Genomic DNA, 16,437 nt, shown 5'->3' on the forward strand with positions numbered 1-16,437 from the left:
AATTTCTGCAACTAAAATAATTCATTTTAATGGAAATCCAGAAGCAAGAGTAGAATTGAAGACAAGATGAGGGGCATAAAACTCTATCCTGTGCCACCCTGGGAACTGTCAATCAATGCCTAGGGTTTCCTCTTCCTGGGAATGCAAATCCACTAGCAAATGCAGTCCTCTCCACCACACACACACACACACACACACACACAATCAGTTCTCTCCCTCCAACCCTATGGGAACTCCAGTAAGAGATTCAGATCTGAAAGGAAGCTTTTGAAATTTGAGAAAACTAAGGCTCAAAGTTGAAATTAATAGCCACCCAAGTCAGCCCAATGCTCTTCCCACTGATCCTCCCAGCCCACAGAAACCAGACAGCAAGACTGGGGAAATGGAAGGACATGCACGCAGGTCGCCCTGGGCCTCAGGGAGACCTCCTCAGGAGACCCACCCAGGCTGTGAACTCCACCACCATTTAGCTCAGTGTTATCCCCTACTTTATAACTCATAATAGAGGCTCAATATATTTCTTCAATGAAAAATATATAGATTTGGTTTAGCATCAGGGAACAGAACTCTGATGGAGATATCTGTGAACTGTGATAAAGAACCATGGAATGCAAAAGTGAAATTTAGATGCTGAGGTCCATTGATCAGGAATTTGAGTAGGAAAACATAAAGGATTTGAATTAGGTTATGAAGCAGTATGTTATGGTATAAAGAATAAGTCCTCTAAAATAAGGCTTTTTGGCTCTATTGCTTCTTAGCTGAGTGACCTTGAGCAAGTTTCTTAATCTCTCCACATTTATTTCTTTATGTATAACATGAGTATCAATTGTATGGGCTGAAATGTTGCAGAGAGTGAGAGAGAGAAGAGAGAGAAGGGAGGGACAGAGATAGAAAGTAAGAAAGAAAACACGGGGCACATAGGGGGTTCTCGGTGCACAAGAGTTCACACACAAATTGGGCACTCAAATGACTGTGTTCACTTAATGAAATGCCTAGTTCAGCTGGATCAGCTCTTGGAAATAAGTCTCCTTTGCTTTACAGGTATGGGCAGAATGACCCCCAGAGGCCTTATATTATACAAAAGAGATACAGCACCACTCAGGCCCTAAAATTGTAGTTTGTATTTGAAAATGGTTGACCTAGTGTTCTTAAACTATAAGAACAGAATACTCCAGTTCTCCTCTATATGCTTTATCTGAATGTCTGCCTCGACAGTGCTGGACCCCTAGAGTCATAGTGAAGGCAATATTCAATCAACCACCCCACTCCCAAACTAGATTAACTAATCCTCCTATGCGGTTCATGGCACACTATACTTGCCCCATTTATCACACTGTATTATATTTGCTTATTCACTTTCTGTCTTGCCAATCAGGCTGTGAACTTTAGCTTAGTTTTACCTCCCACTTTTTAACTCATAATAGAGGTTCAATATATTTTTTTCAGTTAAAGAACTCAACAACTTCCTTAAAACATCTACCACTAAAATCAGCGTAAAGTATTAATGTCCTCCACTCTCCCAGCTTTGAGATTGCTTTCTCCTCCCTCCTCCAGTCCCCTGAAAAAGCAGTCACTTCTCTAGTTTCATCATTTAGCCACTTAGATATCTGCTCAGAATGTTCCTCATTATGTTAATTCACTCAATAAATTATGTTCCATCCAACCCAGAATCTCATGTACTGGGACCAGTGGCAGGGGTACAGCAATGAACACTCCAGGACTCCTCCTGGAGTGGCTCACAGAATCAAGTGGGCTTGGAGGAAGCCTCTGAGCTTCAGAGAGACCACTAGTATTCGCCAACATATTTCCGGATCAGTAATTACACCCTATCATCAACTTGACTCTCTAAAAATTACAATGTGCTTACTAGTACATGGTGTTCACTCAATAACTACTTGTTGAATAAAGGAGTGAATGGGATAGGATGAGAATCTCAGTGAGCTTTTATTGCTCTGGGCTAATATAGGAGATATGCAACAAATCAAATCCTTTACTTGAGAATAAAGCAAATAATAAGATCTTTTATTTGAGTAAGTCTGGGTTTTGGCATCCACTAAGCTGATCTGTGAACATGAGAATCTACAAATATTTCTTAGGTCCTCTGAGGAGCAGGTGATGCCTCTCGGAATCATTTCCTGTCACCAACTAGGTGAGCCAGGGCTTTCTGACACAACAGCTAAGTGAGTCCCACTTGCCTTCAGAGTTCTCCCTGAGGTTGCAGAATACCAGTCAACTAACCTTCCTAAACTGCCAGGCACCATAACATTCTGCTTCCCAATTCTCTTTGGCTCTAACAAGTACCTGGCTGGATTCCATACTCTGCTTTACGGAGGAGCTCATATTATTTTGTTTTAGACTCCTCTCCATGGCTGGTTTGTGTACTCCAGGGAAAGAATCTTGTCTTTATAATTTCCCACAGTACTGGCCACACAGTAGGTGTTTAATAAGTATGTTTTTAAAAATCTGTCTGCAGTTGTAGCCTCTGCCAAAGTCTCCATGAGAGACCGAACGTAGACTGGAAAGAAGGGTAAGGATACAGCCCCCTGTATTCTAGAACTCTCCCAACAGCTCTCACTCACATGCTTTTTCTGGGCTCCATCTTTTGACAGTGCTTTCAAGGACGAGGAATGTGACACAAACTGGGAAAAGGAAACACACAACACGATGTAAATATGGCAGGTTAGGTGCTAGGTTGGAACCTTCCTTTCACTAAAAATGAATGCTTACACAGATGACGATGCCTCCAGCCTGACAGCGTTTCACTGGGCCTCTCAATCTTCCTGACACATTGAGACCTCAAGCAGGGTGCTGAAAGGTCAACTTGTTTGGTACCAACTATGACTCAAAAAGATTATTCTCCTGTGAGGTGAAGGAGAGGAAAGAAACGGGGACAGTGAGATTTTCCAGCCACTCCACCCAGAGGGTAATTAATCCAAATGCAACTCGGGTGGGTGGAACTCAAACATCTTCCATGCCCATTCGATCCTCGCTTCCACCCAGGGTTACTAGAACAGAAGCGCCCTTATCAGTCTTAGGGTTGAGTCCCTTACTCTCCCGTAGAGACCCGCTCTGGAAACAGTGACCAGAGGAAAGGTCATGAACACACCGGGGTCCGGAGGGGCTGGACGGGAGTTGCGGACCTAGTGCCTCCGGTGGAGACGGCTCTCAGCCAATGAGATCCTGAGATCTGGGGATGATGAGTGCGGGGCAGCGGCTTGGCCAATCAGGCTCCAGGCGCGGCCAGGGGCGGGAGGAGATGGGAGGAGAGGCCCGGGGCGATGGAGACACAGCTACATCAACAGAAGTTTCTCACCTTGGAGTGCGAGGGACTCTCCCGCATCTCCTGCACATCTTCCCCAGCTGGTCGCAGGAGAAGAGTCTCAAGCTATTTCTTCCACCTCCTCACACTGCTCCCTGCAAGCGATGGGAGGCTGCTGAGAGCCCCTACCACTGCTGGCCTTCTTTTTATGTTGTCTGCAGTGAGGAAGAGGACGAAGGACATCTTAGTGCTGGGGAATTGACCTCTGGTCTGGCGGGCCTCTGGGCTGGGAGGACAGAAGAAGAGTGGCTGGGACTGGAGGAATCCATGCGGGGGCCATGGACAGAGCGGCGCTCCTGGGACTGTCCCGCTTGTTCGCGCTTTGGGCAGCCCTGCTCGCGCTGTTCCCTGGCGGAGCCCAAGGAAACTGGATGTGAGTATGGGGGCAGCGGGACGCACGGAGTATATGACAAGTCAGGTACCCCACCTCAGGGAACTTTAAGCTAAGGAGGGAGCAGGTAGAGGCGGAGACCCTAGGGCTGATGACCTAATTTTGGGGAAAACATTTGGGATTAGGGAGGGCAGCAAGAGAGCGACGTACGATAGGGGCGGCCGTGTCTTACAGGTGGTTGGGCATCGCCTCCTTTGGGGTTCCGGAGAAACTGGGCTGCACCAACTTGCCGCTGAACAGCCGCCAGAAGGAGCTGTGCAAGAGGAAACCGTACCTGCTGCCCAGCATCCGAGAGGGCGCCCGGCTGGGCATTCAGGAGTGCAGGAGCCAGTTCAGACACGAGAGATGGAACTGCCAGGTGGCCACTGCCGCCGCCGCCGCCCCGCCGGGCACCAGTCCCCTCTTTGGCTACGAGCTAAGCAGTGGTGAGTTCCGGGACCCACGGGGCTGGCGCGGGACGGAGGACAACTTCTCCAATTCCTGTATATAAAATAGTGCTTGCGTAGTCCTTTTGCTCTCTAAATTCCAAAAGAGGTCATTTCGTGGATGAGAATTGGGAGCTACCGAAGGCAGACCCAGGGTGCAGGTGTGGTCCTGAAGAGGGTGACTCCCCAGGTCCGGAGCCAACGCTTGGAGACGTAGCTCTTCCTCCTTCCCGCTGTGCCCGGTTGAGTTGGGGAAAAACTTTGATACTCCACCCCGCCGACCCTTCGGACCCGTAGCGCCCCCCTACTTGGGTCACCAGCTGGAGAAACATGATGTCGGCAGCAGGGAATGCTGCTGCTCCATCTGCTTTGATTTAAGCGGCTCCGCTGCTCACCAAGCCCCGGACAAGTGGCTAAACGCAGCGAAGACCCACGTTTATTGGCTCCTCCGAGCACCAGGTACACGGAATAATGATGATTTTTAAAAGGGATTGTCCTGTGCAAACCAACGTGAGGCTCAGCCGGGCACCACCGCTTTGGCTGACCCTCAGTTCTCCTCTCTCCCCTCCTCTGCGCGCAGCGGAGGGCGGGAAGCTGCAGTAAAACAAAGTTCCACGTCCACGTGCCTGGTGACTCGGTAAGGTTAAAGGAACGGAGACCCAGGGTTGTTCCAGGAATATTAGCAGATTCACAGAATTTTAGGACGCGGGCGCTGGAAGATTCGTTGCTTTTCACATTCATTTCCGTTCTCCCTCCACCTTTGACCCTTCCCCACCGGGTCTCTACACCCACAGCCGCCAAAGCATCGCCTTGGCCCTGCTGGGTTTTGGCCGGCACACCCTTCCTAAGGAGCCCTGATCCCCTACAGGGCAAGGGGTTGGGGGGGGGGGGGGCGGGAATATGTGTTCCTCACAGTTGCTGAAATGCAAAGGCATCAGCTGTTGAAAAGGTTTATTGGACAACGGGCGTGAAATTGTTTCTACTCCAATCTAAACATCTCGAAAGAGAAAAAAGTCGCCTGCGGAGTCTCTTCTAGTCCATTTTATTTATGCTTTAATGAGCCTTTAATTTTCCAAGATTTTAGCTCAAACGCTATTGCAGGTGTGCTAAATACACATTCCATAATATTCCATAACATTTTTTGGTGACATTTCAATTGTCTTTTCATTTTAGTTATCTTTAAGAATGTAAGAGGATTAGCCAGTACTATATAAAATATATCATGGTTTCATGTTATTCAATAATGTCAGGACTGTTTTTCACGATGTCCTAGAAAAGAGCAGCCTTACACGTGAAACTAAATTATAATTTATCAACTGATTCCTTTATTGTTGGTTTAATTTTAATTTGCTTTCTGATATATGTTATTTATGTGAACAAAAATTGCACCCAATTTTTCAGATTGTGTTTTGGGAAAACACATTTTAAATTTAAAAACAAGTGTAATCTGGACTCTTTGGGAGCATTGTATACCGTTTCCGGTATCCACTCAAAAGGTTTTTTTAATTTGACGTGTATTTATTGAGCTTTGATTGTCTATTAGGCACTGAACTAGGTATTGACATACATTTCATATTTTAAATATTTTTAAGTATGAGAACAGTGATATCCAATATATGACAATCCCCTCAAGCAGGATACTCAAAATTAATGCTGCTTTTTTAAAAGACTAGAACAATAGGAAATCATCCTTTCTAAATATGTATTCATTAAAGCATCCATTGTAAGCAATTGAAAAATTGCTTCCCTGGCAAGAGGATGAGTAGGAGGCTCCATTATAAACATAAACAGAGAGTGATGTGGCTCTTTCATTTAGCGATTTATGTCTTATTCTAGGCACCAAGGAAACAGCATTCATTTATGCTGTGATGGCCGCGGGCCTGGTGCATTCTGTGACCAGGTCGTGCAGTGCAGGCAACATGACAGAGTGCTCCTGTGACACCACCTTGCAGAACGGCGGCTCAGCGAGCGAAGGCTGGCACTGGGGGGGCTGCTCCGACGATGTCCAGTATGGCATGTGGTTCAGCCGAAAGTTCCTAGATTCCCCCATCAGAAACACCACAGGAAAAGAAAGCAAAGTACTGTTAGCAATGAATCTTCATAACAATGAAGCTGGAAGGCAGGTACGTATTAGAAAATGGGATAAAATCCAGTGCTTTTAGGTCAGTAACACGAGGGTTACACTTGTGCATGAATCTGTTCAAGTAGTTTTTAAAAATACCTGCAGAAATATATGTGCATGTGTGTATACATATTATTATACATGTGTGTGTCATATGTGTAACTGCATTTATATATTTTTTTCTTTCATGCGCCTGTACTGACCACACTGACTTAGTTTAAGTTCTCCATCTAACATGAGTTCAATCTTGTTACAGAATGTGTTTGTGACTGTACACTTCGTATACCTAAAACATGAATTATAAAATGATAAGGTGTACACATGCCTGCTGGGTTATTTGGTTCCACCCTCTTGGCTGATTAGTGGCAAAGCCTAAATAAGATCAACAGTATCTGCCTTCCTAGTGGGACTGGATCAAAGTTCACTTCCTCAAATCTGAACTTTATTATTTTATATGTATTTCATAGTGGGCAATGTCTCCTAGACTTGTTGTCAGTTTTGCCTTTACTTTCTCTAGCAAACATTCTTGAATACGTTCAGAATAGACGATATTTAACTAATTTTTTTTGTAAAACAAAGTCTTTTAAGGGAAATAGATATTTTATTATAAAGCTATGTAGATTCATTGTAAAATTGATATAGATAAATGAAAAGAAGTTATAAGTGTATTAAATATATGCATATTTAAAAATACAGATAAAGATTCAGCAAGAGCAAATTTGAAGTAGCATCATCTAATTAACCTCTTTTATGAATCCTAGCTTTTTTATACTAAATTTTCTTAAAACTGAAAAACTTGTAACTTAATTTAACTTTTATATATTTATCTTAATGAATATTGACACAATAGCATTTGACTTCTGCACTGCAGTTGAATTACTTGGTAATTCATAGTGACTTTCTTGAAACAGCCCAAACTTTTTTATGAATATATATTTTCTATCTTATAATCTTTTCTGGACAGGAATATCAGCACATATTGTATATCACTGTACATGCCCAGTAACCTGTGAAAGTCCCAAAGTTGTCATTGCAATCTGTCACATCCTCCTGAAATAAAACAAGTTTCAATATCTCCCAGGAATAGTTAAAGTATATGTTGCATTTGTTTTACATTTTTTGGGAAATGAATAAATGGAACCTAATCAGAATAGTTTTAAGTTTAAGCCAGTTTTTTTTTTATTTAACCATTTTGGTTTAAAATACAAAAACAGAAATCTCAAGAAATACATCACTATGACACATGAAATTCAAATTTGACTTTTCAGTTCAATTTGAATATTCAGTTAAAAGGTGCAAAATAGAAAATTAGTAAATAGCTATGTGAGCTTTTTATATTTTTGTTTAAATTTTTAAAATTTATCTTTAAAATTTTATTCATTTTTTTTAGAGAAAGACAGGAAGGGTAGGTGAGGGGTGGGGAGAGAGACACATTGATTTGTTGTTCCACATATTCACGCATTTATTGGTCACTTCTTGTATGTGCTCTGACCAGGGATAGAACTTGCAAACTTGGTGTATTGGATCAATGCTTTAACCCACTGAGCTACCTGGACAGGGCTTGTTTAGAAATTTTAAAAGTTAATTTACATCACTAAAGTGACTTGCCTAACACTATAATTATGCATATGTATCTTCTCCTTAAAGTTTTACATTGAAAAATTAAATAAACTAGTTTTTCCTTTATTTTAAATATTATTTAATAAAGGATTTTAATTGTTTCTAATATATAAATATAAAACGATGAATTATAATTAACATATGTTCTTTAAAACTCCAGAGTTAAATCTCCAAGAAAAAAGCACCAAGATGAGTGAAAATAATATATTTTTAAAATAAGAAAACAATTAAATGAATATTTATTATTAATTTAAATCTTATATCTTTTTAAAACATTCTTTAAAGATTTTGTGAGAAATTTTTAAAATTTTAACCAGGAAACAAAACTCAAAAACTCATATTATGATTCTCCTGAATGTAATCAACTCCAAACTTATGAAATGTCCTAAAGTCTTCTAAAATATATTTTATTAATAATAGTAGCCAGCTATTTAGCTTTATTCTTGTTTGAATTTTTTAACTAAATAACAGTATTAGTCTTTGTAACTATTAACTTAGATCTTAAACTATTATTTATATTCTAATTTTATTAAAAACATACAACTATTCAGCATCAATATGAATCCATTGTTGGCAAAACACCATATTATTATATTCTCTGGTCTTTGCTATTATTCTAATCATGCAGAAAAAATTAGCCTATACATTTACAGACATTTTATGTAAAATTTAAATTTTTCTACTAAGATTTTAGATTCTCTAAAAGATTTTCTACTAAATCTTTTTTCTCACATTAGTCTAGATGGTAACTTAAAATATTAAAAAATATTACCTGGGTATTTTGATGTGTTTTATGGTTCTTTTCTCACTAAGTATTGCAATTCAAAGCACTTTTGTATTTTTTTTTTCTTTTGGTGGTCAAAAATATAAAAACCACCACCACTGCAACAACAAACTAACCAAGTTTCCAGCTTATTATCTAACATGGAAGGATAATCAATTCCATTTCTGATATTGGCAAATAGAATTTTAATTTAATGGGCATATTCTGAGCAAAGTTTAAGGTCTGCATTCAATTGAGTTGATTTTCCTAGTCTCAAAATCCCAAACTCCAAATGTCGAAAAGCGTTCAGAGAAATGTGGGTACTGGCGCTTAGTAGTGCTGTGAGCAGGATAGATGATTTTCTAACCGCTGACCTTAAATTCCCACTTGGTTTCTGACACCATTCCTAAAGTTATGACTCCAAGAATAATGTTGCTGAATGGTGATTGGCTAACAGAATGATGTGATGTCTTCCAGGGGCAGAACTTCTGGGAATAATGTGACTTGGAATATTTATGGGTATTTCTTTTGGTGTGCTTAAAATATTTCCATTCTTCCCATGTCCACCTCATAAACTTTTAAGTTTCCCTACCCCATAATTTGTTTTATGATGACTAACTCAGAAAAGTGGGAAGGGCCCAACCCCAAATTTTCATTGACCTGTTTCAAGAATATTTATAAGTATTTGAACAACACATAAGTGTTTTGCTTTTCAGCAGATTCAAATATATTTTTGGACTAAAAGGCACAAAGTAGGTCAGAGGAATAGGAATTCCACATATATCATCCAATCTTATGTCACAGTTTTTGTAAAAACTTAAATCATCTGCTGGTTGACAAAATGAAATGCTCATCACAAAATGTTTCACGACAGTGTTTTGGTCATTTCTGTAAAGTGTGGGTTGAATGACACACTGGAAAACAGTCCCTGCCTGCTGCGTTACCTGAGTCAAAGTTGTGGTACCGTCACTCCTTAGCCCACTTCTCAAACACTTTCTATTTTTATCTTTAAGTATTATGATTTGCCTTTCATATTTCACTTGATTAGAAATGCATCAAACCAAAACTTAACACAAAGGAGCCCAGTAGATTAAATGTTCCCCTCCTAATTGCTCTCCCATAGTTTGAAAATATTCCACCAAAATGGGCACATCTGTTTGCAATAGTTAACAAAACATTCCTCTGTTAATATCGTTATAAACCTTAACAACTCAACTAAAGTAGAGAAAGGAATTTTCTCATAACCACATACAACTCATTCGGTTGCTATTCTCTTACTTTTCCCATTCCCCCAAAATGGCTGTACTATCACTGTGGTTGAGAACAGCTATTTAGCATTAATTAAGAATCGTAGCTGAAAATCTCCAGGATATACTTTTTTTGAAGTGTTATGCAATTTTATTAAATATAATAGCATTTTTCTCTCTACTAAAATTATCCAGCTTCATATAAAGATTTTATGTCATGTAACACCAACTTTCCTTATGTATGACAAATGTCTTAGCCACACTGTTTATTTTTCTGTAAAACTGGAATACTAAGTACATGTTTATAACTACCTACATTTCTTCCTATAAAACTAAATTAAGTAAAATATTTATGAAAATGTACTCTGAGACCACTAAGCTCCATAGTATGTGTGTGTGTATCTGCCTTGAACTCAGCATTTCATCAAATTCTTGTAGAAGTCATTACATTGCTTTATTTTAATCCCTATCTGTCCAAGTTTCTTCCTTGGACATATCATTTAAATTGCATGTCAAGTTATTCTTCTCCTTGAAGTTGATTTGTCTTTCTATGCAAGAATATGTGTATGTAAGATAAAAACACTCTTTCTTTTTTAATACTTATTGATAGGAACAAAAGAGGAATAGAATTAAAAAGTTCTTTAAATACAAGTTCTTTAAAATGTTAACCCTGAAAAGTTGTAGTTAACTCCAGGTATTTAACAGGGCTAGCTTTCTAAGGCAGGAAAATCCCTTCAAAGTTTTGACACATTCAGCATATTATATTATTGAATTTGAAAGTCAGTCTCTCTCTATATTTCAAACCTATAAAGCAGTGTGTCGCTCTTATGGACTCCCACTGTCGATCAAGTTCTTCCAATACCATTGTCCTGCCAGCAGTGACTCTTGTTTTAACAAAGTGGTTTTTATTGCTTCTTCTCAATTCGGATTACCAATAGAGGATGAGTTAAAACCATCTCAGAGAGCGGGACTAATTATTCAATAAGTTTTTGGTGAGCATCTACTCAGTCCACTATGCTTTACAAGTTGGCAACACCGTACATGACATTCGAACTGGTTTGTAAAAAAAAAAAAAAAAGCCAACTCTTCAGTCGTGATCCCGAGCTAAGGGCAGCATTAAATCACTAGGTGATGACTATAAGGAACATTGATCAGATTTAAACACATAAATATACATCCTTAGTTTGGGGGTTTTCTTTGGGCAATTTGTTTTGTTATTACCTGGCATTGATTGAGTGCTTTTTTTCTCTTATGTTTCAGGCACTTAAAATCTGCACAGAAATAGGCAGACTGCATTAATTTTAACATGTCTGTGCCTAGAGACATTTTAAAGAATTGAAGGCTTTGTGAATATCAAATGCCCTATATTTAACCAAATAAGCCTGAGTGCCATACTTTATAAATTGCTTTCATATCATTGAAAGGTACTGTTGCCTGAGTTAATAAAAAGTACACATATCTATTAACTTCTCACGTTTGTGAATTCAAAAAGTGCATACGCATATGTGCTGCAGTCTATAAAGAGTGGGGTTTAAATACTATTCTGTTTATTATTTTAAACACCAGTAAGAAGTATCAAATATTGCCTAAATCAATACCATATGCTCTCATTCAAGTTGCAAATATTATAAACTGTTTGAAATATTCTGTCTAATTAGATGTTCGGAGACTTTGGTTAATTCGTTAGGAAATGTAACATCCCACAAACATGTCAATGTCAGGTTTGGTACAAAATAAATAGCGAAGTCTAAAGCCCTGTCATGTTATAGTTTTGATAAGAACTGTAAGTGGAATTTAAGCTGTGAGGTTTTTCCTTTATTTGGCGAGATTACACACACAATTTCCTAGTTATTGAACGGGGAGATCAATTTTTCACTTTACCCAGCATGTTGACAGACGTCAACTCTGCAGCTAGCCCTGACGATTTATTAATCTGCTCTGCCATCCTCTGGAGGTTGCAGGAAGCTATGCTGACTAGCTTGGTATGCAAGAGATTTAGAGCCCTAAAACTTCTTAAATCTCTTTATTGTTTTTGCACTGTTTTGCCTATTTGAAATTTATCTCCATTTTTACTGTACCTTCTTCAGAGAAAGGGGGCATTCATTTAGACCTTCATGTGTGCCAGGCAGTGGGCTCTTACAGATATTTGTAATCTCATTTAATTTACCAGTCTACATAAACTAAACTCAGCACACAGAAATAAAAAAATACATAGATATTAGCCCCTTTCTATGTTAGAATGGTGTTACTAATCCATTGAGAACAGGACATATGTTTTGAATTAATTTTCCAGAGGAGGGGAAGGATTTTGCAAAAAATCACACTCTTCAGCCCCTTTTTCTTTTCATCCAACTTAAGCTGATGAGTCAGGGTTTCTCATGGGATCTGCGACCAGGGGATAGCATCTCCCCCAATCTCCATGAACGTAACTGCCGGCTACAGTGGTCAGACCTGCGATTTCTCAGTTCAGTCGGGAGGTCTCATGCCTTGGTGAGCAACAGAATCATCTGAGCAGCTTTGTAGAAATACTATTACTGACCCCTACATCGGCCAGTTAAATCAGAATCTCGGCGGCTTGAGCATTGTAAGGTTCCTCTAATGTTTCCATGCACTATGTGAGTTGAGGATGACTCCTCTATCAGTGCTTCTCAACTTCTAATGTGCATATCTGAGTCCCTGAGGATCTGATTAAAATGCAGACTCTGATTCTGAAAGTGCACATTTTTACAAGTAATGCTGGCATTGCTGGTCCCTGAACCACATTCTGAGCAGCCGGGTGCTAAATGGTATCAGGAAATGGAGACATGAGTGAACATTCCCCCACACCAAAAATTAAATGAGATTAGAAATAAAATAGTTTTCCTTTGTTATCTCAGATAATCTCTAATAACGATATCAGCCTTGTCTACTACCTTAAATTCAACACGGAAAGTTTTGCTCTACAGGGTCAGGAGAAGGACAAAACATTTGAACCCTAAGCAATCTGAAAGACCCTTTATGCTCAAAATCATCATTTTTATATAAGAGGGAAAAGACCTAGGAAGTTAAGTAATCAGGTTAGTTTGCGTCTGTTGTTGAGTGAAAGCACTTCACGAGTGATATTTAACTAGTTCTTGTTGGTTTCAGGCTGTGGCCAAGCTGATGTCAGTGGACTGCCGCTGTCACGGGGTTTCCGGCTCTTGTGCTGTAAAAACATGCTGGAAAACCATGTCTTCTTTTGAAAAGATTGGACATTTGTTGAAAGATAAATATGAAAACAGCATTCAAGTCTCAGACAAAATAAAGAGGAAAATGCGCAGAAGAGACAAAGACCAGAGGAAAGTACCGATCCACAAGGATGACCTGCTCTACGTTAACAAGTCTCCCAATTACTGTGTAGAGGATAAGAAATTAGGGATCCCGGGGACACAGGGCAGAGAATGCAACCGCACGTCGGAGGGTGCGGATGGCTGCAACCTCCTCTGCTGCGGCCGCGGCTACAACACCCACGTGGTCAGACACGTGGAGAGGTGTGAGTGTAAGTTCATTTGGTGCTGCTACGTTCGCTGCAGGAGGTGTGAGAGCATGACTGATGTCCACACTTGCAAGTAACCACTCCGTCTAGCCTCTGAAAACACTCCTCAGTGACAACAGCAGAGTGCCATCGTGCAGGGCTGGTGAAGCCCACTGGCCTCCGAATCCCCAAACCCTTGACCCCTCTCAGAGTTCCCTTTACCTGGTCCATGTCCAGTCTGTCACACACTGAGTATATGCATTTGGAGGGATTCTGCAAGGTTTAGGTTCATATTTTGGTGATCTGGAAAATACATATTGACATACAAGGAATTTGGCTCCTAAGCAACAAAGAATCAGAAAGAACCTTCATGTAGAAAGACCTGGTGCATCCTCAAGATAAGATCCTTGACTATGGAACTTAGTTATGGAACTCAGTAGTGGTGGGTGAATATCAGTCACTTTTAAAAGACACCTCTTATAGCAGCAAGGAGCAGTACACATGAATCTCATTTATTCATTCTCTCAGTACTTTAGATGAAGAAATTATATTAAGTATTTGTGCATAGAAACAGGTGTTGAAAAGTTAACAGAAATGATGGGTGCTTACTTACCCTTTCATGCATTTCAAAAGGAAGGCAATTAAAATGAATTTTCACAAGTGATACAATATTCCTAAAAAGTGTTTGTTAGAGGTAATTAGTGACAAAAGGTAAGAATCAAGATGTAAAAAAAGTAAAATGTATAATTTGGATTTTAAGTGGCTTTTAAGTAGAACTGTTCCTAGAAAAATCTCAAGAAGGTATACATACAATAGTAACCTTTGATCTTTGCCTTCATAGTTTAATTGTAGACCAGTTTCCACTATTAAAAAACCCAACTCTGAATTACTGTTAGAGGAAGGGCTCCTGAAGGCAAGTGGGAAAATCAGAGGTAAAGGACTCGCATCCAGTATAAGGAAAAGCACCCATTAAAAGTGTAAAAACAGTATTTTGTATAGTATTTCACTTTAAAAAGTTTTATATTTTGTAAATACACTATTTAAGTTATGATATATATTAAACCTTAAGACATTTATTGCCAAAACCTAAAAGCTAAGGCAATAAAATTATCTCAGAAATAATATTAGCTTCTGTTTCTTTTCATACTATCAACTGACTTTTTTTATATATTGAAAAAGAAGTTATTGAGTAGTTAGTTATATGGATGTGTATTTTTTGCCAAAATGAGTTTTATAAGTGTTATAGATTAAAATATGCTGCAAAATATTGAGGATTGTGTTATTTCAGCAGTCAGATTAGTTGAACTCTGTTTTTAATTAGTTAATGCTTAACTTGTAAAATTATTATAGTAAATTATAGAAAAAGTATAAAAGTCTTAACTGGAAAAAAAGAATCTAAATCAGAATAATGATCAATTTGTGGATTTGCTTTCCTGGATATTTATTATGTTGTATATAATGCTGCTTTTCCATGCAAACATTGAATGGCGTTCCTTGTCTTGGTGTTCACACGTGTATATTCATCATATTTTACAAGGTTCCTAGTATAAACTACAGGGCTATATTTAAGGTTGTATTTTCATGTAAATGCTTAGTTTTTATGAATTGTTAAATATTTCAGAATTATATAGAAAAATAGATTTCTAAGTTCAGAATGGACAAAGAAAGAATATTCTTTTTTTAAAAAAATAATAAGCTAAAGAAATGTTTTCCTGTCCCCCAGGTCTCATTCTATTTCCTTTCAATCCCATTTCCCAAGGCAGAACAATAACTTATGGAAAAGAGTAAACACATGGAAAATGTTTCAGGTCTAATATTAAAGTCAAGGCTAAACTTTTAAATGTGACTCTTAAAGTTTAACAAATTATTATTTGTTGAATGAGATACTCAGAAATGACAAATGGGCAAACATAATGCTTATTTTTAAAAGTGGCTTACCATTGTCTGGCATCCACTGATTAGAATAACCTTAAAAATAGATGCTTATTCTCATGCCTTTTTTCACAAAGTAAATCTATTTTTCCACATGGAAAATACTCACTTTTTTAAAAAAGATGAATACTGTAGCTCCCATTAATGACCAATTTTTTCTATTAGCTGGAAAACTTTTCATAATTACCTTACCAACCAATTGTGAGAATCAGGCAGCCTCTAATTCACAAATACCTGATACTATGTATTCATTGCTGGGCAGGAACTCCTAACTCCCAAGGCCCATGTGTTTAGGCCTGCCTTTTCCTTTTCCTCCCTGGCATCACCATGGAAGCTGTCTGTGAATCTCTCACCTGTTTCACTGACCAACAATCTGGCTTAAGCTCATTTCCTTCCCATTCCGCATCATGGGGTTAGCACAACTGAGTTCTTGAGTACAAATTTGGAGGCCCAAACATTCCTATCCACTCTAGGCTATTTTGCCTGCATAGTTCAGGTCTCTCTATGTTGCAAGTAACAGGAAATGCAACCCAGACTGACAAACATAAAAGGAAATGTATTGACTTAGTAACTGAAATAGTCCAGAGCTCTGCCTGGCTAAAGTGAAGCCTGATCTTCTATGGTGTCATCTTCTACATCAGGCTCCCCCACCCCCATCCAGCAGCTCCAGGGTCTCTGTTTTTGTTTTTGTTTTTTATCATCATGACTGCCACACTTCCAGACCTCATATCCCTCTACCACTCATTCAGCAGCGAGAGGGGTTCTATTCTTTGGAAAGAGAGATCTTTTTTTGTTTTGGCTGCTCATACAGGAGAGAGGAAAAAAGTTATTTCTTAAGAATGCCTAGCAAAGGTCATCACTGGCCCTGATTGGTTAGTGTGCCCATCCCTGAGCCAATCGCAAAGGCCATTGGTTGTTGGCATTGGGTGATACACTGATTTGATGCATGCAGGGGGACTGGCAGTGTGGTTTATTCCAACTAAACCCACATAGACTGTGAATAGGAAAGGAGTGAGTCCGCAGAGAAAAACTAGGGTGTTATTTTACTGTGAAAGGGTATCTCTATATTGGGCAGCACAGTTATTAGATGTCCACAGCTCTAGTGATGTGTTTAGGAAACAGCTT

At 39.2% G+C, this 16,437-nt stretch overlaps 1 protein-coding gene across 1 annotated transcript; it reads left to right on the plus strand.

The window, feature by feature from the left end:
- Positions 1 to 3,357: 3,357 nt before the first annotated feature.
- WNT16 (Wnt family member 16) lies at positions 3,358 to 14,523 on the plus strand. The gene is made up of 4 exons (XM_028525823.2): positions 3,358 to 3,692; positions 3,885 to 4,135; positions 5,972 to 6,258; positions 13,014 to 14,523. Exons 1-4 carry the CDS (start codon positions 3,598 to 3,600, stop codon positions 13,476 to 13,478), a joined length of 1,098 nt encoding a protein of 365 aa, XP_028381624.1. The 5' UTR covers positions 3,358 to 3,597; the 3' UTR covers positions 13,479 to 14,523.
- The last annotated feature ends 1,914 nt before the right edge of the window (positions 14,524 to 16,437 follow it).

The sequence above is a fragment of the Phyllostomus discolor genome, chromosome 10 (genome assembly GCF_004126475.2).
Source record: "Phyllostomus discolor isolate MPI-MPIP mPhyDis1 chromosome 10, mPhyDis1.pri.v3, whole genome shotgun sequence".
Classification (NCBI taxonomy): domain Eukaryota; kingdom Metazoa; phylum Chordata; class Mammalia; order Chiroptera; family Phyllostomidae; genus Phyllostomus; species Phyllostomus discolor.